We start from the raw sequence: 26,571 nt of genomic DNA, 5'->3' as shown, positions 1-26,571 counted from the left end.
CAGAGTAACAGTTTTCAAGTAAAAAATGTTTTAAGTAAAAATTAAATTTTGATCTTTTTGCAGTGCTGGACAATCCAGGGCATTTTTAATAAGTTGATTACTTCTTTTTGTATATTTGAGGTTGTATAAGTACAGTTGCAGTTTCTCTTATTTCTTGTGAGTTTCTCAAGCTTTTGAATATCTTCTACAGTTACTCCAAACATTGAAAGTAAATCAAATTGATATTTGAAAGTTAATCCTCTTTGCATTGATTAACTCTGAAGTTGTAATTTAGAGTAGCAGCTGAATTTCCCTAGTGACAAAGATGTATATCTTTACAGTATTTGAAGTAACAGAAAATATCTGTATAGGTTCTAGAACACTATCTTAATGCACTTAATGTTTATTCTATAGTATTTCTTTTAGTTTAATGAGTTCATTTTTAAAAAGCCTTTGATGCTAATTCAGAGATCCATAATCTGCTCACAATGTCTTTCACATGTAGTTTTGATGATAACTGACAAGCTGTAAGTTAATTAGCACAGAACTTACTAATGAGGATGTTAAAATTTAATTTAAAAGTGAGGATTTTTATTTGTACACTCTAGACAAATTGAAGGAAATTCAATCATACATATGATAAGTATTTCAGGCACTTTTTCCTCATTCAGGTACTTTATTAGGTAATAATAAGAAAATATAATTAACTTAATGATAGCAAAGTTTTGAAAGTATGCTAAGATTGCTTGTCTTTAAAACTGGGGATAACCCAAAACCAAAGCAGTAAAATAAGGTCTGTTAATTAGCATGGAAGACAGCTTCTTGAATTAATATGTGGTGTTAATTAACAGGAAGTCTGATGTTGTGTTGTAATTACCACCAATATTTTTGACATACTGAGTGACTGAAGGTGAATTATATAGATAGCAATTGAGTAAACACTTTTGTGCTTAGGAACGTTTTCCTTTGTTTCTGTTTTCTAGAAATATGGACAGACTTCTTAGACTTGGAGGAGGTATGCCTGGACTGGGCCAGGTTAGTATATAGACTCTGAGTTTATTTCTCTGTGCATAAACTACAAGCCTTTTTGTAGTTATCCAGAAAGAAAGAAATTACCCCAAAGAAAATCACACAAGAGATAACCTTTTGGTAAGAAGCTTACTTTATTACTGGTTGCTGTACCAGTAATAAAGCAACACATGGAAAACATTTTTTATTATCTTAATTTACTTTTCTCCCGGGAATAAAAATTTTCTCTTCTTTGTTTAAAATTTTGGGATATGTGAGATTATAAACTTGGTTTTAGTTAAAAAAAAAAAAAAACCCTCAAAACACCTTATTTCTGGGTTTACAATTTAAACTTTAGATGTGACACATGAAAAAGTAAACATGGCATATGCTGCCAGATCCAGAAAACTGTCTTGTAGACTATTCAGATGTAGAGTTTTAACTCAAATTCCTGCTACTAGTTATGAAAGATATGTGGATAAATTGATAATATTATGCTTCCTTTAAATTTAGTGCATATATAATTTATTTTATATTATTATTAAAATTAAATGAGTTTTCAAATTATCATTTATTCTGTTCCATGCTATTGGGAAACGGCCTTTAGATTGATTTCTATCAGAATATTTTACCTGACTTCTGCTAATGAAGAACTTCTGCCTGTTTTAAGTTCTGATTATCTTTCTGTTTATTCATTTACTTAATATTAACAAAAGAAATGATTATGTTTGTTCCCTCCTGAGACTTTTAGGTAAATGTATTGTTTTATGACCACATATTAGTTTGTACTCTGACTGGAACTTAACAGCATGATGCCTAAGTCATTTCATATTTGTATTTCAGCCTCTCATTTGGATGACTCAAAACAGAATAATTTGTGGAGTTCTTAAATTTGTGGTATCTCCCTTATCTAAAATAATCAAAATTTCCCCCTAAAATTTTATTTTACTCTTGTTCTAGGAGAAACCTGACAAGTAAATACAGTGTTATTTCTGTACATGAAATATTTAGTGTATTATTTTTAATACACTTAAAATTTGTAATGTATATTATATATGTTTTTATAGAAGTCAAAAAATTTTATTATTTTGTTTTGTACTGGTGATTGAACTCAAGGTCTTGTTGCATGCTAGTGAAGTGCTGTACACTAAATTTTATCCCTATCCCTATGTAAGAAGTCCATTTATAATATTTTGTTTTTCATTAAGTGAGGCATAGCAGACAGTAGTAGAATAAAAGGTGATGTAGGCTGGTTTATTCCTTTAAAAATAGTGGGAAATGTCACTTACTTAATGGAAAAGGAAAAATTTCAGAAAAAGGGAGCCAGGTGTGGTGGTACACACCTGTAATCCCTATATTAGGAGGCTGAGAAAGGAGGATTCCAGGTCCGCTACAGGTTTGAGGTCCGCCTCAGCAGTTTAGTAAGGCTCTCAGCAACTTAGTGAAACTCTTGTTTCAAAATAAAAACGAAAACAGGGATGGGGGAGTAGCTTGGAGGTGGAATGCCCCTGGGTTCCATCCCCAGTACCAAAGAGAGAGGGAGGGAGGGGGAGGGAGGGAGGGGGAGAGAGAGGAAGAAGAAAGAAAAAAAGGGGGGGGGGGTCAAATTACTTGTGGATAAGTTTTTAGGTACCCTCCCTTTTTTTGAGACAGTCTCACTGTGTTGCCCAGGCTGATTTTGAACTTGGGATCCTTCTGCCTTATCTGAGTAGCTGGGACTATTGGTATGCACCCTCATGCCTCCCTCTGCAGGTTGCCCTTTAAAACATGAGACTAGATGGAAACTAGTAGGAAAGGCCTCATAATTTCTTGAGAATTCTTTTCTGAATAGACTTATTTTCAAGAATTTATTTCCTTGATTAAAGTGTAAGAAGGATGGATGTTAAGTGAGCAGATGGGCCATCTTAAATCATCTGTAGGAATAGCCTAACTTTGATGAATGAAATGCCCAAGGCTTTCTTCATAACCACTTTCAACATTTGCTACTGGACTGGCTTAAAGACATTTTGTTTAACTCCCAGTGGGGAATTCTACAGTATAGTTCTGATTGATGGAAATTAGGAGTTAACATCAGGCTCCATAAGATAAAGGCATAGTCCTCCATGAATTGCCCTTACTTCAGATGCCAGCAGCTTCACATATCTCTAAGCCACCCATGCTTCTGACCAGCAGGCTATGCGTTTGAAGGGTCTCATGACCCTCTCACATTTGATAATTCATGAGAGAAACTTAACTCAAAGAAGTTGTTATGATTGTGTGTGTGTGTGTGTGTGTGTGTGTGTTTGTGTGTGTGTGTGTGTGTGTGTGTGTACGTATTTATATTTATTTATTTATTTATTTTGGTGGTACTAGGGGTAGAACCCAGGGGCTTTCCACCTCCAGGCTATACTCCCAGACCTATCCTACATTCCATTTGGAAACAGGATCACACTAAGTTGCTGATAGCCTCACTAAGTAGCTGAGGCTAGCTTCGAACCCATGCAATCCTCCTGTCTCAGCCTCCCAAGCGCTGGGATTATAAGCGTGTGCCACCACGCCCGGCTATAATTGTAGTGTTATAGTCCAGGACACAAATCAGTAGAATCAACTTAGTGAAGAGATGTCACATACAGTAAAGTCTGGGAGGAAATTCAGAGTTTTTATGCTTTCCCCTTATGGTATTAGTGTATTTCTCTGAACATCAGTGTATTCACAGACAAGATGCTTCACCTGCTTTAGTGGAACCTCAGTATCCAGAGTTTTTATTGGACAGAATTACCTGGGCATCATTGATCAAATTATTGACCGTGATTGAGCCTAAAAATGGAAACACCCAAATGCCCATCAAGAGATGAATGGACAATTAAAATATGATATATACATACAATGGAATGTTATTCAACTTTAAAGGGATGGCATTTTATCACATGCTACAACATGGGTGAACCTAGAAGATATTATGTTGAGTGAAATAAGAAAGACTTAACTATTACATGTTTTGCATTTATTTGAAGTACTTAGAACAAGCAGACTTACAGAGATAGAAAGTGGCAGGTGAGGTGGCCCATGCTTGTAATTCCAGTAGTTGAGAGGCTGAGACAGGAGGATTGCAGGTTCAAGGACAGTCTCAGCAGTAGTGAGACTCTGTTTCCAAATAAGAAATAAAATCGACTGGGGGTATAGCTTGAAGGTAGAATCCCTCTGGGTTCAATCCCCAGTATCACATACACACAAAAAAAGACAGAAAGTAGTATAGTGGTGGTTGCTGGGGCTGGAGGGAGGAGAGAATGGAAAGTTATTGTATAATGATTACAAATGTCAACTTTGGAAAGGTGAAAAATGTTGTACAAATGGATTGGTGGTGATAATTAACACAGTAATATGAATATACATTAATTTATTGAACTGTTCACTTCAACATCAGTTAAAATGATACATTTGTGTTCTATTTCTATTAAAATACAAATTCTGTTACAGGTGGACATGGTGTTGCACACCCGTAATTTCAGTACTTAGGAGGCTGAGATAGGCAGGTTTGCGGCCAACCTCAGAAACTTAGTAGGACTGTGTTTCAAAATAAAAAAATAGAGAACTCAAGAAACTCACCACCAAAAAACCAAACGACTCAATCAAAAAATGGGCAAGTGAACTAAATAGACACTTAACAAAAGAACAGATACAAACAGCCAATAAATGTATGAAAAAAATGTTCAGCATCATTAGCAGATAGATGCAAATCAAAACTACCCTGATGGCTGGGCGTGTTGGTACATGCTTGTAATTCCAGTGCTTGAGAGGCTGAGACAGGAGGATTGCAGGTTCACAGCCAATCTCAGCTGCCTAGTGAGGTCCTCCCCAATTTAGTGAGACCCTGTTTCAAAATAAAGAATAAAAATTAGGGGGTTTAGCTTGGAAGTAGAATGCCCCTGGGTTCAATTCCCAGTACTGCAAAAACAAAAACAAAAAAACAAAAAACCCCAAACTTACCCTGAGATTTCACCTAACTCCAGTTAGAATGACATTCATTAAAAATACAAACAACAACACATGTAAACAAGGATGTGGAGAAGTAGAAACTAAATACATTGTTGGTGGGATTGTAAATTAGTCAACCACTTTGGGAAACTGGAGAATTCTCAGAAGAATGGGGATGAACCTACCATATTACCTAGCTATACCACTCCTGAGTATCTACCCAAAGGAATAGAAACCAAACAACCAGAATAATGTGTCTATGTTTATGGCTGTACAATTCACCATTGCCAAACTATGGAACCAGCTGAGATGTCCATCAACAGATGAATGGAATATAAAAGTATGGGATAGATACACAATAGAATTTTACTCAGCCAGAAAGAACAAAATTATGTAATTTGCAAGGAAATGGGTGGAACTGGAGAACATTATGCTAAGTGAAGTTAGTCACAAAAAGTGAAAAGTTGGAAGTTCTCCCTAGTATGCGAAAGCTGGGGAGAAAAATGGGACATAGGAGGGACTCCAAACAGGAGGAGAAACCTTAGATCAGTGAAGAAGGTGATCTAACTGAGGGGATGGGAGGAGGGAAGATGGAAACACCTCAATGGACATGATATACATACACAGATTTGTCAAAGTAGGTCTCTGTGCTGAGCACAGGAAGGAGGGGAGAGGGAGGGAATTGGGTGGGAACTGGGGGAGGGCTCAATGAGTGCTGTGTGCTTGTATGCCTCCATCACCCTGAACTTCAGCAAGATGTACAGTGCACCAACAAAAAAAGGTAAGCCAGGTATGGTGGCACACACTTATCCCAGTATTTGGGAGCCTGAAACAGGAGGATCACAGGTTTACCGCCAGCCTCCCCAACTTAATAAAGTCCTCTGCAACTTAGTCCTGTTTCAATATAAAAAATAAAATAAAATGGGCTAAGAGGTATAGCTAGAAGTAGAATGCCCCTGGGTTCAATTCCCAGTAAACACAAACACACACATGCACGCCATGTATATACACTCTTCAGTTAACTTTTTTTTTTGGTGGTACTTGGGATTGAACCAAGAGGCATTCTTCTGAACTATGCCCCCAGTTCTGTATTGATTTATTTATTTAGTACTAGGGATTTAACCTAGGGGCATTATACTCCAGGATTATACTAATCCTAGTCCTATTTAATTTTTATTTTGAAAGAGGGTCTCACTAAGGTACTAAGGCTAGCCTTGAACCTGTGATTCTCCTGTCTCATCCTCCCAAGTACTAGGTTATAGGTGCATACCACCATTCATGGCCTAATTTATTTTTTATTTTGAAATGGGGTCTCACTAAGTTGCTGAAGACCTTACTGTATTTCTGAGAGTGGCCTCAAACCTGCGATCCTCCTGTGTTATCCTCCTGAGTAGCTGGGATTATGGGCATGTGCCATGGTACCAGCTTCAGTATTTCCTAAAACCATCAAATAAAATCAGAAATTTTTATATTTATTTTAATATACTTATTTTTTTCTATTTGGTGGTACTGGGGTTCCTGGAAATCCTTCTACTTCCGGGTTACACTCCCAGACCTATTTTTATACTTTTTTATTTGGAAACAGGGTCTCTTAAGCCAGTGAGGCTGGCTTCGAACCTGCGCCATCCTCCTGTCTCTGCCTCCCAAGCGCGGGGATTACAAGTGTGCGCCACCACACCTGTCTTAATATACTTTTTTTTTTTTTTTAAGGTTTCTGATTTATTTATTTATTTTGCAGTACTGGGATTAAACCCAGGGGCGCTCTACCTCTAAGCTATGCCCCCATCACTATTTTTTATTCTTGGTTTTGAAACAGGGTCTCACTGAACTTGTGGAGGGCCTAAGTGGCTGAGGCTGGCCACAAATCTGTGATCCTCCTGTCTCAGCCTCCTGAGAACGGGGATTATAAGCATGTGTCACTACACCCAGTGGTGTCTAATTTATTTTTTTATTTTAATATACTTTTACTAGTGCATTGTAATTATACATTATGAGGTTAAGAATAAAAGAAACATACGTGCACACAGCACTTGGTGTATTTAAGCTCCAGAGCTACCCTTATCCTTCCTACCCCCTGTACATATTATTGAGATTGGTATTGATAACTTTATATATAATAATTCTTTGAACTGTTTTCTTCATCAAGTCTCCGTTTTCTCTTTCTTATCTCCGTCCTCCAATTCCCTCCCACTTTTCTGTCCATCTCTGTTTTCAATTATCTTAAGACCCTTTTGTTTCCTCGTTTCTCTCTTGCTTCCACATATGAGGGAAAACATTACCTTTTCATGACTGGCTCCTCTCATTTACTGTAATATTCTCTAGTTCCATTCATTATTCTGCAAATGACATAATTTTTTCTTTATAGCTGAGTAAAATCCCATTGTGTGTATATGCCATACTTTGGAAATCCATTAATCTGTTGACGGATACTGAGGTTGGTTCCATAACTTGGCAATTGTGAATTGTGGTGCTGTAAACATGAATATGCATGTATCACTAAAGTATTCTGACTCCAGTTCCTTTGGAAAGATTCCTGGGAATGATATAGCTGTGTCTTACAGTGGTCCCATTCCCCTTGTTTTGAGAATCTCCATAGTGGATATATTTCCCCACATCCTCACCAGCATTTATTTTTTGCAGTATTGGGGGTTTAACTCAGAGGCATTCTACCACCAAGCTACATGCCTAGTCCTATTTATTTATTTATTTATTTATTTATTTATTTATTTATTTATTTATTTGGTGGTACTGGGGTTCCTGGAAGCCCTTCTACCTCCGGGCTACATTCCCAGACCCATTTTTACATTTTTATTTGGAAACAGGGTCTTCTAAGCCAGCGCGCGCGGCGGCTGGCTTCGAACCTGCGCGATCCTCCTGTCTTTGCCTCCCAAGCACAGGGATTACAAGCGTGCACCACCACGCCCGGCTTATTCTTTATTTTGAAACAGGGTCTTGTTAAGTTGCAGAGTGGTTTGTATTCTTTTCTGTGTTTTTTTTTTTTTTTTGGCACTGGAAATTCAACCCAGAGGCATTTTACCTCTGAGCCCTCCCTCAGGCCTATTGTCTTTCTTATTTTGAAATAGGGTCTTACTGAGTTGCTAAGGAGCCTCCTTAAATAGCTGTAACTGGCTATGAACCTGTGATCTTCCTGTCTCAGCCTCCCAAGTATTGGGATTATAGGCATCTGCCACTGGGCCCAGCTTATAGTTGTATTGATGATTGCCATTTTTCTGGAAGTGGAATCCAGGGGCCTTCTACCTCCGGGCTGTACCCACAGCCTTATTTTAGTTTCTATTTGTAAACAGGGTCTTGCTAAGTTGCTGAGAGCCTCATTCAGTTGCTGAGGCTGGTGGGATCCTCCTGTCTCAGCCTCCCAAGTACTGGGATTAAAGGCTTCTGCCACCACCCTGGACTTGATGACTTGATGATTGCCATTCTAACTGGAGTTAGATGGACTCTGCAGTTCTTTGGTTTGGTTTTTTTTTTTTTTTTTTTTCCTTCAGTACTGGGTATTGAACCCAGAGCATTCCACCCCTCCCCTACAGTATGGGCATGAAACCCAGGGCATTCTACCTCTGAGTTACACCCCCTAGCCTTATTTTTTAGTCTTTTTTATTTTTGCAACAGGGTGTTACTGAGTTGTGAAGGGCCTAAGTAGCTGAGGCTGTCCACGAAGGCTGTCCACGAACCATGATCCTTCCAGCTCTGCCTCTTGAATTCTGGGATTACAAGTGTGCCACCACACCCGGCAATATTAAACTTTAAGAAAAACGTGGTCTTGAAAGACCTCAATCCTGTTCTTGAGGGTTCTCAAAGTGGATGCATTGTAGTTAAACTGCCATTTTATTTGAACATTCTAGTTATGACATGTCTTTCAAGGAAAACGTAAGTTAAATTTGTTTTTTTTTAATTTTTTAAATTAATTAATTAATTAATTAATTTGGTGGTACTGGGATTCCTGGAAACCCTTCTACTTTGGGGCTACACTCCCAGACCTATTTTTTTTTTTTTTTTTATTTGGAAACAGGGTCTCTTAAGCCAGCACGGCTGGCTTCGAACCTGTGGAATCCTCCTGTCTCCATCTCCAAAGCTCGGGGATTACAAGCGTGCGCCACCACGCCCGGCTGTTAAATTTTTTTTTGTATGAAATTACAATAAATGTTTTTTTATAGTTCTTTGGAACATGAGAATTTAGTGATGTATTTTCAATCATAGTGAAATTGTTCTCAAAATGTAATAACATGATGAAGTAAGACAAAATTATGAGTAAAAGTGAAATGTTTAAGGTTTTAAATGAAGTCAAGGATTTCATATATCTATGACATTTGATTATGCTTTGTTAGAGTATATGGAATGGGGGAACAAGAGAACGTAGGAAGTTTAGTCATTGCAATATACTCGTGGTATTCCAAATTTGTGAGATGTTATGACCCTAAAAGATCCAATCTGTGTCTTTTCTTTCCCTACCCTCAACATTGTTTTTATGTATTTAATTTATTGGTTAGGGTGCTGATTTAGCACACTGATTTGGGTTTTTTTTCCTTAAACTTGAATAATATAACTTCTAGTTTTTTAGTTTGTATTACCATTTAGACAGTTGTCTTAATATCATACCCATTTAAAACCTGGGCCTGGCAGACTGGAGTTCTTTCCCACAACATCCATTCAAGGTAGTCTTTGTGGGATGTTGTGTGGGGTAAGTACCTTGGAAGTGTGCCACCAGAGCTGGGCAGTGGTCTTCATGGGCAGCTTCCCAGTGCTGCTTTTCAAACTGTTGCCGGGGATTTCACAGACTCTTTCCTGAAGAAGACTACATGCCTGCAAAGGGCACAAGGGGAGGGCTTAGGGACAGTAAAGAGTAAGTTGATGATGTGGTAGTCTTACTTTCTCTTACTTGTCTGTATATCCTCCTACCTTTTTAACTGGAGTATATTCTTACCTGTCTGTGTTAACACCCTGTTAATTAGTTCTTTATGCACTAGTGTTATACACACCAAAGCTTGACTAATTGGAAGCAAAGTGCTTATCATGAGTATATAGTAGGGTTGGGGTATAGCTCAGTCGTAAGAGTGCTCACCTAGCATGCATAATTGTCCTCGTCTAATCCCTAGCCCTGCTGCCAGCAACAATGAATAGATAGATTGACAGAATCTAGTTCTGGAAAAGTGCCTATTCTGCTTTAGAGAAAGGGGAAATTTCTTTTACCTCACGGGAAGCTACTTATTTCCTGATAGAATATATTTGTTGCCATAGTATAGCCATTTCACTATAGGGAGATGATTTTGCTTTTACTTAGGTTGGTACTTTGTTCCACTGTTAACATTCTCTTTCCACCTGCAGATTCTGGTTACTATATACATTTCCAAAGTCCTATTTTATAGACTAAATGCAGTCTTTGAATATTTTATAGTCTTTTAACAATTTTTTAAAAATATTTTTGAGCCTTTAAAACATTTTATTTTTAAAATTTTTTAATTTGTGCATTATATTCATACATTATAATGGGGTAAAAAACTTGTGTAGACATACATGTACACATCACCCAGTTAGCCCCTACACAGTCTCCACCCCACTCTCTCCCCCTCCTTTGCTCCCATGTTATAGTCTTTTTTATAAGACTCAAGCTTGGAGGCTTTCAATTTGAAATGCTATGAAAATTCTAGTAACATAGGGAGAGTCCCAGATACTTTGAATAGAGAATGCCATTGCCAATAGGATGTGGAGCAAATGTTGGATTCATAAAGAGAGCCCCTATATTTTGAAAGTTATATTAGGATTTTCCTTTAGAATTTATAGAAGCTGAGTAAGGGACCAGAGGAAAACCAGTGAGCCAGTGCTGTGTAACTTCATGTTCTGATGTGAGGTGTTTATATATTTAAATTTTCTCATTCAGTCCTTACCACAGTCCTGCAATACTTAGGTATAATTCTTTTCATACTATAGGACTGAGTTACAGAAAAAACAAGCAAAGAGCTGGGTATGGTAGCCCATGCCCATAACCCTAGTGCTTGGGAGGCTGAAACAGGAAGATCACAGGTTCAAGGACAGCCTCATCAAGTAGTAAGACTCTCATCAACCCGGTGAGACCCTGTTTCTAAAATAAAAATAAAATAGGGCTGCAGGTGTACCTTGGAGGTAGAATGCCCCTGGGTTCAATCCTCAATACCTCCTCACACACAGCAAAACAAAACAAAAACAAGTTGAGCTAGAGTTGGGACGTAATTGTTTTTGATTCCAGAGTATATTTTACACCAACATTTCCTCAGGTAGTTAAACTATAGCTTCACTGGCTACTTGCTTCATAAGTTAATGAAACATAAATAGTACTATAATTTTTATTGTAGAATGTAAATGAATAGTAAGATGCTTGCTTTAAAAACTGGGGAAATATATTTAAGAGGGTTATTTTTTATTCTGACATGAAATACTTGTTCCATGTTTTAAGAATACTTAAGAAATGAGTGAATATTTCATTCATTTTGTACCCTGTGATAATGTATATCTTGACACACTGATAAAGGTAGAAGTCACAAACAGTATACAACCTTAAAAGAAGGTTTGCATTTCTGACTCCTTTTCTTAAAACATTTTTCTCCCTATTCAGAAATGTATTCGTGCTCTAAACTAATTGCTAAAATACATTGTTTCACTAAAAAAAGGTATTTTGGGAAAGAGGCTTCTCTTATTAAGCTAATTTCAGTGACCCGCCTTGTTGTACCTTGACTTGTAATAATTAAAAAAGAGGTACAGAGAGCTGTTTTATTTGAATAATAGACTTGCCAATTAGCCATCAAGTGCTTCCATCTGTGAAATTGTTGATCAGATGGGTTAGCTGGGATGTTTCCAGACTAGGGCATCATAAATGGCACTTGAAAACTGTCACTTTGATGATGAGGTTTCAAGTATTACACTGCTTGATGCTGTGGAACCTTTTTTTCCTCTCTTTACAGCAGTACCATGTTTTTTTAGAACATACTGATCCCATTTATGAATTCAGTGGCATCAAGAGAACTTGGGAGACCTGCCACTGATGTAAAGTTCTGCTTAATCTGCTGCTCTGGCCTGTGCTGGGTTTAAACCAGAGTGGTAACAGCTTCTTTCATGGCCTTCACAGTAATGTTGGTTGGTTATCTGATTGGCACAGGCAAGCAGTGCTCATTGCCTGTGTGCCACGGAGCTGGCATGCTTTGGCAAGTTTCTTTGCACTTTTCCACTAATATAAACTCATTTTCAAAATGTCTCATTCCTTTATATAAATGTAGAGTAGCCAAAGGCCACCAAGTATTGCGATATCTATAGTAGCACTGTGTGAAATGACTTTGGCAACTGTTCTATACCTTTTTAAAGGATTTAAATTATTGGTAATCATTACATTTTGCATTTTGTTTTATTAATATCTTGAAAATATAAATTCTATAATTTTGTTTGCTTGTTTTTGTGGTTCTTGGGATTGAACACAGGACCCTGCGCATCCTAGGCAAGCGCTTACTATACCACTGAGCTCCATACCCTTGTTAAGTGATGGTTACATATCTTTCCTCACTGTTCATAGCTTTCATTCTTGGCCTCATATATTGTAGGGTGTTTTTCTGGTAAGCTGACTTCCTTAAATGCCTATAGATACTAGATTCCTCTGTGGTAGGACTGAACTGGGTTTTTCCCATAAATCCAGATTCTTGGAATTTGGAGAGACTTCTGGTTACCCATGTATGTGATGAAAAATACATAGCTCTTGTCACTTTGTGGACTTCAGCTCAGCCTTCTGCCTGCCCTGGCACAGAGCTCTGACCTGCCAAACTTATTATGTATTGAGTAATGGGGAAAAGCCAGAGCTGTGGAGGTAGGCTGGATCTAAACAGTGGCTTAGACCCTGGAAGAGAAAGACAGGATGAAAATGTAGTGTATATGTGTAGGAAAGTAGAGTTCCTGTTCTTCTAAAGTAGAGTTTTATTTATTAGCATCATCCCCTGTTTCTTGAACTTCCCCAAGTGGACTACTTCCTGGTGAGAGAAAAATATAAATCCAAATGTTATTTAGAGTATCTGATTACTGTGTGTTCTTTGTTCTGGGAGGTTTAGGTGTTGTTCTCTGTCCTCAGCAAAAATGTCCCATAATAAATAGGTAATATTGGTTAAGCAGTAGGTTTCCCTTTACAGTGAAGAAATTGAAGAAATTGAGGCATATAACAATTAAGTAACTTGTTTGATTTAAAATTTGAAAAAATAGTACATAGGTAGAAAAAAGTGACTTCAGAGAAAAGCTAAAGATCTCTGCTTTTTAAGTATTTATTTATTTATTGTGGTACTGGGGGTGGAACCCAGGGACATTCTACTTCTTAGCTACACTCCCAGTCTTTTTTTTTTTTTTTTTTTTTTAGTCTTCATATTTTTTGAAACCAGGTCTCACTGAGTTGTGAAGGGCTCACTAAAAGTAGCTGAGGCTGTCTGTGAACCGCGATCCTCCGGTCTTAGCCTCCTGAATGCTGGGATTACAAGCATGTACCACCATGCCCGGCCCAAGACTTCTGCTTTTTAAGTGCCCCTCCTGTAAAGTATTAAATGGAAACATAAAAAAAAAAAAAAAAAAAGAAAGAAAAGCAGTGGCGCCCACCTGTAATCCCAGTATTTGAGAGGCTTATCAGGAGGATCATAGGTTAGAGGACAGTCTCAGTAATATGAGACTCTCAGCAACTTAGAAAGACCCTGTCTCAAAACAAAAACTAAAATCAGGTTGGGGTGTAGCTCGGAAGTAAAATGCCCCTGAGTAACACACATGCACCCAGGAGAGAGAGAGGAAGGGGGGAGACGGGGGGAGGGAGGAGGGGAGGGGAGGAAGAAGGAGGAGGAGGAGGGGAGAGAGAGAGAGAGAGAGAGAGAGAGAGAGAGAGAGAGAGAGAGAGAGAGAATGAGAATAAATAGGTGTGATATGATGACCTGTACTTTTCTTTTCTTTCTGGAAGAATAGGACATTCCCCAGTGTCATTGACCACTGTCGCTCATGCTTTCTAAGCATTTCTCTTCTGATATTGTTTTTTGGTCCCTTTTTTGTTAATTCCTTCTAAGTAGGAACTGTGTAACATTTGTAAGGTATCCCAAACAGTATTGTGAATACAAAAATGTTTAACCAAGTTCAGATAGTGTCAGCTGTATTTCTAAGATTCAATTATAGGTACTTATAGTATCTACTTTGCAGCAGTATATTTTTAGAAGTTAACATATGCAGCACATCTCTTGAATGGTGCTATAAGCTCAAATTAGGAGGCACAGATAATGATAGCTTTACTGTACTTATTTTATTGATGAATGCATAATAAGCCCAGAAATTGTGCTTAATGTTGAATTGTGGTAGAACCTTTAAAATAGATTTAGTTAGCTCTGTTTAGGTTTGTAAATATAGATGGTCTCCAACTCTTACTCATTTTATGTCTTTGAATTGTATATAGCTATCTGTAAATTATTTTTATGTGCTAACTTAGAATTTTTCTGTATCATCTGGCAAAACTACATTTCAAGTTCTGCACGGTAGCTTGCCTGTCAGCCAATAGTTAAATTTAAGCAGTCACTATGTTAATACCGCATTGCTTGTATTTAAATATTTTATGTCCTATTGTTAGAAAATAGGAAAATGCAAATGTGGATACTATTTAGGACTAGTGATGGGTCCTAAAAGTATATGGGTTATATAAGCATATTATATGATTGAATATATTTTTATCTCATTAGTACTTTCAGAAATGTTGCTTATTTGAAATAAAACCCTTGGAATAATATTGAAGAATTAAGCTTTGTAACTTGACTCCTTGGTTACAGGTGATTTTTATATTCTTATTGCATTGACAATTATTAGTAAACCATATTTTTACTTTATTTCATTCTTTATGAATATTAAAGTCCATTTGCAACACTTTATGCTGTCATGTAAATGGTTAACTTTAGAAATAACTTATTTAAAGTTATGTTGCTGGGCGTGGTAGCATACGCTTGTAATCCCCTCACTTGGGAGGCTGAGACAGGAGGATCGCGCAGGTTCGAAGCCAGCCTCAGCTACTTAGACTCTCAGCAACTCAGTGAGACCCTGTTTCCAAATAAAATATAAAATATGTCTGGGAGTATAGCACAGAGGTAGAAAGCCTCTGGGTTCCATCCCCAGTACCACCTAAAAAAAAAAAGTTATATAAAAATGGTTGCATATGCCTGTAAGCCTATACTTGAGAGGCTGAGATAAGAGGATCACATGTTTGAGGACAGCCTCAGCAAATAGTGAGACTCTCAGCAACCTAGAGAGACCTGGTTTCAAAACAAAAAGTAAAACCAGGCTGGGGTTGTAGAATACCTCTGGGTTCAGTTCCTAGTAAAACCACACACACACACACACACACACACACACACACACACACACACACACTAAAAACAATTAGATTTTCATTTTTTCTCTTGCAGTACTGAGGATGGAACCCAGAGATATTCTACCTCCGAGCTATACTCCCAGCTCTTTTTTATTCCTTAGATTTTTTTTGTGTGTGTGTATGTGTGTGTGTGTGTGGTCCTGGGGATGGAACCCAGGGGCTTTCTACCTCCAGGCTATACTCCCAGACCTATTTTATACTTTATTTGGAAACAGGGTCTCACTAAGTTGCTGAGAGCCTCACTAAGTAGCTGAGGCTGGCTTCGAACCTGCACAATCCTCCTGTCTCAGCCTCCCGAATACTGGGATTATAAGCGTGCACCACCATGCCCAACTTAGATAAAAATTTTTGAAACCAGAAACACAGCCGAGCATGGTGATGCATGTGTATATTTATAAATCTGTTACCCTGAAATTATATTGTTGCATAATTATAATGTACCAATAAGATTATTTTTAAAAGTATGTATGTATATGAAAATCAGTTAAGGGAAAACAAAGTATTGAGCTTTTATATCTAAGTTTAATATTATTTCCAAAATGTAGTATTATGTGAAACTAAAAGCTTATAATAGGTGTGTGTGTGTGTGTGTGTGTTTGTGTGTGTGTGTGTGTGTGTGTGTGTGTGTGTGTTTTACTAAGGATTGAACCCAGGGATATTCTACTTTCAATCTATACTTCAGCCCAATTTTTAACTCTTTATTTTGAAACAGGGTCTCATTAAAGTTGTGGAGGGCCTTACTAAGTAGCTGAGGCTGGCCGCAAACTTGCAAACCTCCTGTCTCAGGCTCCCAAAAACTGGGATTACAAATTTGAGCTATAATAGCTGTTTTTTTTTAATAGGTATCAGTAATCTAAGAATTAAAAGTATCCTATTAGCCAGCTATGATAGCATGGAACTGTAATCCCAGTATTTGGGAAGCTGAGACAGGAGGATTGCAGGTTATAAAAAGGGCTGAGAGTATAGCTCAGAGGTAAGATGCTCAAGGGCATTCCAGCCCCTCCCTCCCCCTTTTATATTTTGAAATAGGGTCTTGCTAAGTTATGGAGGCTGGACTCAGACCTGCAATCCTGTGTCAGCCTTCCAAGTATTGAGATTATAGGAGTATGTCACCATGCCTGGCTCCCTTATTGTATACTTGCAAAAGCATTTTATTTTGAAATTTTTCTTTTTATCAGTGGCTTTTGGTTATGATGTAAATTGGTATAGTTTTTTTTTTATGTTTCTTGTGATTATAGTTCATTGAGCTGTAGGTTTGTTATTTTCATCAAATTTGGATGAATTTTGGTCATTATTTCTTAAAATTTTTTCTGTCCTCCTGCTATCCTCTCCTGTTTCAGGGATTATTTATTTATTTATTTATTTATTTATTTATTTATTCTGGTGGTACTGGGGTTCCTGGAAGCCCTTCTACCTCCGGGCTACACTCCCAGACCTATTATATATATATATATATATTTGGAAACAACCTGTGTGATCCTCCTGTCTCTGCCTCCCAAGCGCAGGGATTACAAGCATGCCACCACGCCCGGCTTCTCTCTCTCTCTCTCTCTCTCTCTCTCTCTCTCTCTCTCTCTCTCTCTCTCTCCATATATATATATATATTTTCTTCTTCTTCTTCTTCTTCTTGTAATTGGTGCTCAGGTCTTCCACATCTTTTGGTCTCATGTTTTATTTTTTTATTGCTATATCTTCATGTTCATTTATTTTCGTACAAAACTCAATTTTCCACTAATCTAATATATTTTGCATTTTATAATAGCATTGTTTCTTGTGGTCACCCATTGGTATTCCTAGAGATAAAGTTCTACAAATCCCCTTTCAGTTCATCATCATCTTTATCCTATTGCCATAACTATATTGTAGTTTTTGTCTCAAGTTTAATTTTAATTGTGTTTATACTTTCTGTGTCTCTGCTTTAAGTTTTTGATGATTTTAATAACTTTAATGTCTTTGCTTGCTTCTTTTAACATCTCTGTCAATTTTTTATTTTAATTGATTTATCTTTATAGCTATAGATTATGATTTCTTGCTTTAAATAACCAGTAATTTTTTTAACTAGATGCCTAACATTGTAAATTTTACTTTGTTTTATACAGTGTGCTTTATTCTCCTAATATTCTTTATTTCTTTTTTTTTTTTTTTTTTTTTTGGTGGTACCGGGGTTGAACACAGGGGCATTCTACCTCCGAGCTACATCTCTGGCCCTATTTTTTATTCTTTATTTTGAAACAGGGTCTCACTGAATCACAAAGGCCCTCACTAAGTAGCTGAGGCTGGCTGTGAAACTGGATCCTTCTCTCTCAGCCTCCCAAATGCTGCTGGGATTACAAGCGTGCCACCATGCCCAGCTATTTTCCTAACTATTCTTGATATTATTATGGAATGCCGTTACTTGGAACCTGTCTGATTCTTTTTCGTTTGGTGTTCCTATTTGTTACGTAAGACTGGAGCAGTGCCTTGTCTAGGATTCATTATTTTCCATTATTAAAATAATTTTTTTCTGTCCTAATCAATTTCATGTGAATTTTGAAAAGTTTCAATTTGACTGTTAGGAATAGGCACTGTTTCCAGTGCTGTGGGAGTTATATCCTCTGTTTTCTAATCCTTTTTTGTGATTTCTTATGCTTGGGTAGTTTCCTTACACACATGAATGAATGGATCAGTACTTAGCTGAATCCTCAAGATCTGAAGAACTCTAGGGTGTTTGTTTGTTTTTTTCTCTTGGCAGCTATTTTCTTTCTGGTATTCTGAGCAGATAACTAGTAATTTTGATCTCTCAGTAATCATAGCTCCATCACCTCAACTCAGCCCACTAGACTCTGCCTGTGTTCTCTTTCCCTGATCTCTAGCCTGGTGATTGTCTCAAAGCATTAAGGTAGGGCAGTAGTAGGGCTTCCCTCAGTTGTTTGCCAGTTCTCAGGGATCACCATTCTTTGTGCCTGATCATGATGTCTTACAAACTTCTGTTTCAGGTAGTTTGTCCATTTTTAGTTTGTTTCATGTTGGAAATGTACATTTAGTCCCTGTTACTTTCTCTTGGATTTAAGCAAATATCTCTTTTATTACTTTTTTAATGGGAAAATTTGTGATATAATTGTATTCTAGATGATATTTTCTATTTGGACTTAAGAGAGCCCAACTTAAAAATAACTAGCTATATTTTAAGAAAAAATTTTCAACTTGTATAATTAATTGAAACCAAATTAATAGAAAATGCTGGGTTTTAGCATTCAGAGGTAGTGAGTAAAGGTAAGATAGGTATTACTTTTTGGGGGGTACTTCAGATTAGACATTTAGTGCAAGATTTCTTAGCCATTATAGTTCAAGTAATAAATTGATTCATTTACATTGTCATTTAAAACTTATTCTAAAAACATTATTAAAAAAAAGTAGAGTACTATGTGCTAGGCACTCTTCTAAGTACTTTAAGTGCATTAAGTCATGTAAACTTTATAACTTTAGTAATCATAATTCATTGCATTGGTATCATCCTCATTTTTCAGATGCAACCAAGAAATGTAAAAAAGAAAAAACCTATGGATTGGAAAGATTATGTAACATAATTAACAAGGCATTAGTTGTGTGTGTGTGTGTTTATATATATATATCTAAACATATATATATTTTAAACATATATATATCTGCAATTCAACAAGAAATACCCATTTAAAATGGGCAAAATATATAAACATGAAACAAGAAACATGAGTGCTCTTTAAACATGTATAAGTTAGTGGTAGGATACAACCACTTTAGAAAACATTTTGGCAGACTTCTGTAACAATAAAGATCTGCCTATTCTACAACTGAGCAGATCTTTTTCTAATTATATTCCCTAAAGAAAGTCTCCCACATGAATACTAGAACATTCATAACAGTGTTGTTTATGATGGCTTTGGTAATCTTTTTTTTTAAAGGGCCAGATAGTAAATATTTTAGGGTGGTGGACTATGTGATCACTCATTGAAAATGAAGAAATTCTTACTCTGTCATTGAAGTGCTAAAGCAGCCATAAACAAAAATGAATGAGCCTATCTGTCCGGCCAGCTGGTTTGCTCACAGATTGTAGTTTGCTGATCCCCACTTCATAAGATCAAAAATAGAAAACAACTTAATTGTCCATTAGTAGGAGAATTGTACATAATTGTGCCAAAAATTATGTAGAATTTTGTAAAGTAACAAAAATGATCTTCACATATCATCATGATTCATATTAACAAAAAGCAAATGAAGGAATATTTATTTTGCATGAGTGTTTTAAAATATATTGTATGCATACTTAATTCTCTTTTATCTGTGTAATTATGTAGTAAAATATTTCAAAAGTATGATAATCACTTAAAGTAGTGACTAATCTAGGGTTATGGAGTAAGGATCCAATCAAGTTTGAAAAAGCTGCTTTACATGCTTCAGTACAGTAGTAGCTCTCGTGACTTTATTTCGTAAGTTGGGTAGTAAGTTTATTGTATTAATCAATATATTCTTATGTTTCTTAAGTATTTTATAATAAAATTTAAAAGAAATAAAGTATGTAACAGGGAAAATATTTAATTTTTCTGTGGATTGTCACTTAGCTCTTTCTTTCTTACCTCACATACCTACATCATTGGCTTATCATTCCCAGAGAGGCAGTTTTCTACTCATAGGCCTAAGAATGATCACTGCTGCCTACTTTGGCTGCTGTCTAGTTGCTTTTTCTCTAGCCTCTCGTTTTATCTTTTAGATATACTTACTCTTCTGGGAGAAAGGATTTAAGTTTTTTTTTTTTTTTTGTGTGTGTGTGTGTGTGTGTGTGTGTGTGAGGATTTAACTCAGGGACATTTTTTCCTCCAAGTTATACATCCCCAGCCTTATATTATTTTGAAACGTCTTGCTGAGACCTTGCTGAGACTCACTACTTGCTGAGGTTGCCCTTGAACCTGTAATTCTGTTTCAGCTTCCCAAGTACTGACTGGGATTATAAACATGCTCTACCATGCCCAGTGGACCTAAAGTTCTTAATGGATAGATAACACACAAGCAAAGGATTGTCTTTGGCATTTTCATGTATGCCTGGCTCGCAGAAGCATCAGAATGCCTGCTTGGCATGTTTGTGGGTGAGATAGTGAATCAAAAATAAAAGCTTAAACTGCATTTATTTATAAAGAGATTGGAGAGTTATTGAGCATCTTTTTTTTTTAAATGTGTATTTGGTAATCTTCCTCTAGGGTGGAATTCTTTCAGTTATATCAGTAGCCTTCTCTAAACCTTCTAGCTTTTCTATGAAGTTATTCCACAAAATAGCAGAGTACTGACCCAGACAAGTGAATGCCAAGTTCTTACAGTGTTTACTTTAATGGAGACTTAATGACAGGGTAAAAAGAGTGTTTAATAAATAAATAAATAAAAATAAACAATCTAGGACAGGAGATGGACTTTTCCATCACCAGTGTCAGCTATAATGGGAAGGTGAGTGGGGGTTTGTAGAGACTAGCAGGGCTGTATGTACAGTGTACTCTGAACTATGAATGCTTTTTTGCCTAGAGTAAAGGATGTATTTGTCAGTTAGTGAATGATTTTTTGGCATTTGGAGAGAAAATAGTTCAAAGTATATGCTGTTTTACAACAAAAATGAAAATATTTCTATGTCATTATGATGTAAATTTAGTATATGTTCTTTTCATAAGAAGGAATTGTGGGTGTCCAGTTTGGTAAGGGTGCTTTAATCTTAAAAGTACTATTTATTTAAAGAAAAAGAAGTGGTAACAGATTTTGAGAGAGGTGTTGGTATGTATGGGAATATAAAGTTGCTTCAGGTTTAAACTAGATAGAAAAAATAAATTGTGAAAAAGACTTAGAAAGTACCTATAGTTGGAGACAAATTTACTAGCTTTAACAAAATATTAGATGCCCAGTTAAATTTAAATTTTAAATAACAAATAATTTTTAATATAGGCATGTTCTAGAGCCGGGAGTGGTGGTGCACGCTTGTAATCCCAGTACTTGGGAGGCTGAGACAGGAATGCGTAGGTTTGAAGCCAGCCTCGGCTACTTACTGAGGCTCTCAGCAACTCAGTGAGACCCTGTTTCCAAATAAAGAATAAAAAAAATAGGGCTGGGGGTGTAGCTTGGAGGTAGAATGCCCCCTGGGTTCCATCCCCAGTACCACAAAAACAGAAACAAAAAAATATAGGTACGTTCTAATTATTGCATGAAATGTGCTTATATTCATTTACCTAAAAATCAAATATAATTCAGTATTATGTATATTTATCTAGCAATCCTATTTGGGAGATGAAGAATTTCAGCTTTTTTTTTTTTTTTTTTTGAGATACTAGAGACGGAACCCGTGGGCATTCTACCTCTGAGCTACATGCCCAGCCCTTTTTTTTTTTTTTTTTTTTTTTTTTTTTGGTGGTACTGGGATTCCTGGAAACCCTTCTACCTCTGGGTTACACTCCCAGACATCTATTTTTTATATTTGTATTTGGAAACAGGGTCTCTTAAGCCAGGGTGTCTGGCTTTGAACGTGCATTTTCCGCCTGTCTCTGCCTCCCAAGCGGGGGTGGGGGGATGTTGGGGTGTGGGGGGGAGGATTACAAGCATGTGTCACCACACCCTGCTCAGTCCTATTTTTTTTATTCTTTATTTTGAAACATTATCTCACTAAGTTGCAAAGGGCCTCATTAAGTAGCTGAGACTGTTCTAGAACATGATCCTCCTGTCTCAGACTCCTGAATGCTGGGATTATAAGCATGTGCCACAAGAATTTTAGTAATTTATAACAAGAAGGAGATAAATGAGTCTTCTTAAGAATAAATGTGGTGTTGTTTAATTTTGAGAGAATAACTGTTAAAGTTTTTTTTGATAGTCTTAAATTGTTTTTCTTTTAGAGGGCCTAATTAACCATTTGTAGGCTATATAATGTTATAGCTATATTGTTTGTAGTATCAGGTCTTTATAAGACAGTGGTAATAGAAAGGAAATGAGGTCTCATATAATTTCCATTGGAGTAAAAACAAAATTAGTTAAAATGAGATATAAATGGTTTTTGTGTCCACATAAATAGGTTTATAGTTAATTGCCATAGTGCTGTATATTGCAAGTGTGGTAAGAAGCAGTCAAATTCTGGAGATTTTACATATGGCTTGAAGATATTCTCCATCTTGATTAATGATATTGATGGTATTTACTTACCAGCAATCATATTGTCATTTTCTCCCATGTAATTAGTTCCAAAATAGCATACAATGGCACCTTCTTTCTAAAACTACCTCCTTGAATGTTTCTTCCTTCTATCATTGCTTCTTCTTAATTGAGACCTCCACATAATCTTATCTGTACCCACCTTTCACTAATCTCCCAAAATAATTCTTCCCACCATCTAAAATGGCATAATCCTTTTAAAACATAGCATTGAAAACCTAGCTGATTCCGGAAAGATGGCGACCGAGAAAAGCGGGGCTTAAGAGCCCCGCTAACAACAAATCTCCATTACCACAAAATCAGCGCCTTTCATAGCCAGAAAACACCATCACCAGTGAAACAAAAAATCACCAGGCTCCAGAGAGAAAGCGGACTGAGAACAGAGCCACAGAGGAGATAACCTGCCTCACGCCCGAGGACGCGGCAGACGCGGCAGCAGCGCCATACTGCCGGCGGCTCCGGCAAATTCACGGGACGGCTACAGCAAGCCGAGGTGAGCCACTGCGGAACAGCCAGGCGGGATTTCTCCGCGCAGAGAGCATCTAAAGCTCCCAGTGGCCGAGCTCAGCACACGCTGCAGGGATTCAGAGTGGAAATCAAAACCAAGAAGAAAAACACCAGCCCCACAGCCGAGGGCGTAGCAGCGGCGCCATATTGCCACCGGCGGCAGCAGCACCGAATTCAGCGAGGCCAGTACAGCTACATTGCGTACTCAAGAACAGTGAGTCAAATTGCGGGCCACAGAGGAGAAATCCCAGTACTGTACTCCCTGGGACTTGACCCAGTGGGGGAGTGGCGGTGGCAGAGATATCACACCATAGGAGAACGTGCAACCTGGCACCCCCCACAGTCTAAAGCAGCCTCTATCGACTCTCTGGGTCGGAGACTCTATGATAAAATCCAGTAAAGGAGTAGTGGGGTCTGAGATACTACTGACTCGAGATCCAGAACACCTTAAGTGAAGTCATAGTGACCCAAGGGAAGAACCCAGAGAAGGCACAAACATCCAAAATCATGGGAAAGAGGAATAATACTGGAGCAATAAATGCCCACAACCCCACAACATCAGAACCCAATAAAACAGAAAATCAGAGATTTCTCGAAGATCAAATCAGGAAAATAACTGTAGAAATAATAGAGGTGCTTCAAAAAGAACTCAGAGAGAGCCAAAAAGAGATAAAGGATGCAATCAATGAAGTAAAGGCCTCAATTCAAAGCACAAACAACCGATTAGAACACATGGAGAACAGAATCTCACTCTTAGAAGATGAGCAAACCAAAAATAAACGCATAGTTTCTAATCTAGAAAAAAATATCTGACAGCAGGAATCTGATATTGAAGAAATATGGGCCCATTTTAAGAGAGCTAACCTCAGAATAATTGGAATAGAGGAGGGAAAAGAAAGTGAAACCAAAGGGATCAACAATCTCTTCAAGGAAGTAATAGCAGAAAATTTTCCAGACATAGAGCAAGAGGTCGATACGCAGGTCCAGGAAACTTATAGAACTCCCTTTAGACAGGATCGGAGAAGAGGATCCCCATGCCACATAATTGTCAAAATGACCAATGTGGAAGCCAAGCAGAGACTCTTAAAGGCAATAAAGCAAAGGGCCAAGTGACATTCAGAGGCAAACCAATTAGAATCACTCCAGACTTCCCAAACCAAGTCATGACAGCCAGAAGGGCTTGGAGTAACATATTCCAAACTCTGAAAGAAAACAACTTCCAGCCAAAAATTTCCTACCCAGCAAAACTTTCTATCAAATTAGATGAAGAAATAAGAAGCTTTCATGACAAACAGAAACTGAAGGAATTTATGTCTTCAAAACCAGCTCTAGAGAAAATACTCAAAGAGATTAACTACAAAGAAGAAATAGGTAACACACACCAGAACCAGAGAAACAAGATTTTCCATCCAACAGACAACTAAGATTGGTTATCTGTGGAGATTCATTATTTATGTTAGTCTTTTACCTATCTCTAAAGGGTATTGTTTGCTTTTATTGTTGTTAATTTGTAGGATTTCTAGTTGGAATATTAATATACCTTCAGATATAGCATTTGGAAATATTTTATCCCATTCTATTAGTAACTGTTAACTGTTTACATTGTCTTTGGATATACAATATTTTTTTTTTATTTTTTAGGGAGTTTGTATACTCCTCTGTTGCCTGTGCCATTGAAATCATAACCAAGAAATCACTGCCAATTTCAGTGTTGTGAGGTTTAATGACCCAGATTTTCTCCTAAAAGTTTATAGTCTTAAGATTTATATTTAGGTCTTTTATCTATTTTGAGTTAATATTTGTATATGGGATTAGGTAAGGGTCCAATTTTATTCTTTTCCATGTAATTATTATTTTTTAACAATATTTAGTTAAAAGATTAATATTTCCACCACCAAATGTTCGTGGAAACCTTGTCAAAAATAACTTGACAATATAGGGAAGAATTTATTCTAGGCTTTTATTTAACTCCAATGGTTTATATATCTGCCTTTAGAATAGTACTACACTCTTTCAATTATTGTAGCTTTATATGGATTGAAATCAGAAAATATATATCTTCTAGCTTTGTTCTTTTTCAAGATCTTTTTGGGTACCTAGAGTCCATATTCCATATTAGGATAGATTTTTTTCTGAAAAATAAATATATAAATATATGATAGTTTCACCTAAAAAATAGAAAAAAAATATTCTCTTGTAAGAAAGAAAGCAAAAAGAAATGTTGAAATGTTATCTTTAAGTCATCAAAAGCTTGGTATCAGACAAATGAAACTGTTATGTGAGATTATCATTTTTAATTTTAGATAAATTGCCATAATACTAGATGTCAACTACTAAGCCAAGCATGGGAGGGAGGGATAGGGAGAGAATGGGGTGGGGATTGGGTGGGGGCTGACTGGGAAAAGTGTGCATGTATGTCTACAAAAGTATGTATCCTACTATGATGTATGAATACAGTGCACCAATAAAAAAAAAAAAATAGGAAAAAAAAAAAAACCTAGCTGGTTGGGGCAAGGTTGTAATCCTAGTTCTTGGGAGGCTGAGACCAGAGGATCACAGGTTTGTGGCCAGCCTCAGCTACTTATGCCCTTTGCAACTCAGTGAGACCCTGTTTCAAAATAAAGAATAAAAAATCGGGCTGGGGGTATAGCTAGGAGGTAGAATGCCCCTGGGTTCAATTCCCTAGCAACACACACACACCCCAAATGTTTATTATATTATTCAAAATGTGTCTCAAAGGAATGGAGGAGGGGGGCATCTCTCCTAAAAGGGTGAGATCAGAATCCTTCCCAGGTTTTCCTAAATGTTTTGTGGAAGCTGGGCTTGGTTTCACATACTTGTAATCTCAGTATTTGGGAGGCTAATACAGGAGGATCCAGGTTTGTGGACAGCCACAGCTACTTAGTGAGGTCCTTTGCACTAACTCAGTGAGACTCTTTTCAAAATAAAGAATAAAAAATAGGGCTGGGCGTGTAGCTGGAGGTAGAATGCCCGTGGGTTTCATCCTCAGTAACACACACACACACACACACACACACACACACACACACACACACACGTGTTGTAATATGCTGTTGTAAATGTAAAGACAGTTTTATCCCTTAGTATTATAGGGCAGGAAGAGGGTCAAAGACTAAGTTTATCTTAACAGAATAGCCCCTTTGGCCCTTTTAAGAGTTAATCTCCTGTATAGATTTTTGGTTCTTTATGATTTGTCTCTAGTTTTATCTCTTGCTCCAACCTCCTCTTACCCCAACCTAGCCATATTATATTATAGTATTTGTCATTCTTTGAATGTCCCATGCCATTCTGCTCATCCATTGAAGGACTTTATGTAAGATATTCTAAATGGATGCCCTTTGCCTCCATTGTTTGTTTAATAAATTTACTACCAACTTTTTTTTTTCAGATTGCTCAAATGACCCCTTTCTCCTTTTGCCCTCCAGAAGTGTCAGTCAAGATGGCTGGGTCATGTTTTTAGGAACAATCCCTAAATCTCAGTGGCTTCAAACCAGAAAGTTTCCTTTCAC

At 37.1% G+C, this 26,571-nt stretch overlaps 1 protein-coding gene across 1 annotated transcript in view; it reads left to right on the top strand.

The window, feature by feature from the left end:
* Positions 1–966: 966 nt before the first annotated feature.
* PSMD14 (proteasome 26S subunit, non-ATPase 14) overlaps positions 967–26,571 on the top strand; it is a gene marked incomplete at both ends in the record, with an annotated part of 100,223 nt that continues 74,618 nt past the window's right edge. Inside the window, one exon of the mRNA XM_080689260.1 lies at positions 967–1,014. Within this exon, the coding sequence (XP_080545386.1) occupies positions 967–1,014 (48 nt within the window). The remainder of the gene's footprint in view (positions 1,015–26,571) is intronic.

The sequence above is a fragment of the Muscardinus avellanarius genome, assembly GCF_963383645.1.
Source record: "Muscardinus avellanarius genome assembly, chromosome: 2".
In the NCBI taxonomy this organism is placed as follows: Eukaryota; Metazoa; Chordata; class Mammalia; order Rodentia; family Gliridae; genus Muscardinus; species Muscardinus avellanarius.
This window is presented reverse-complemented; position numbering and strand designations above follow the sequence as displayed.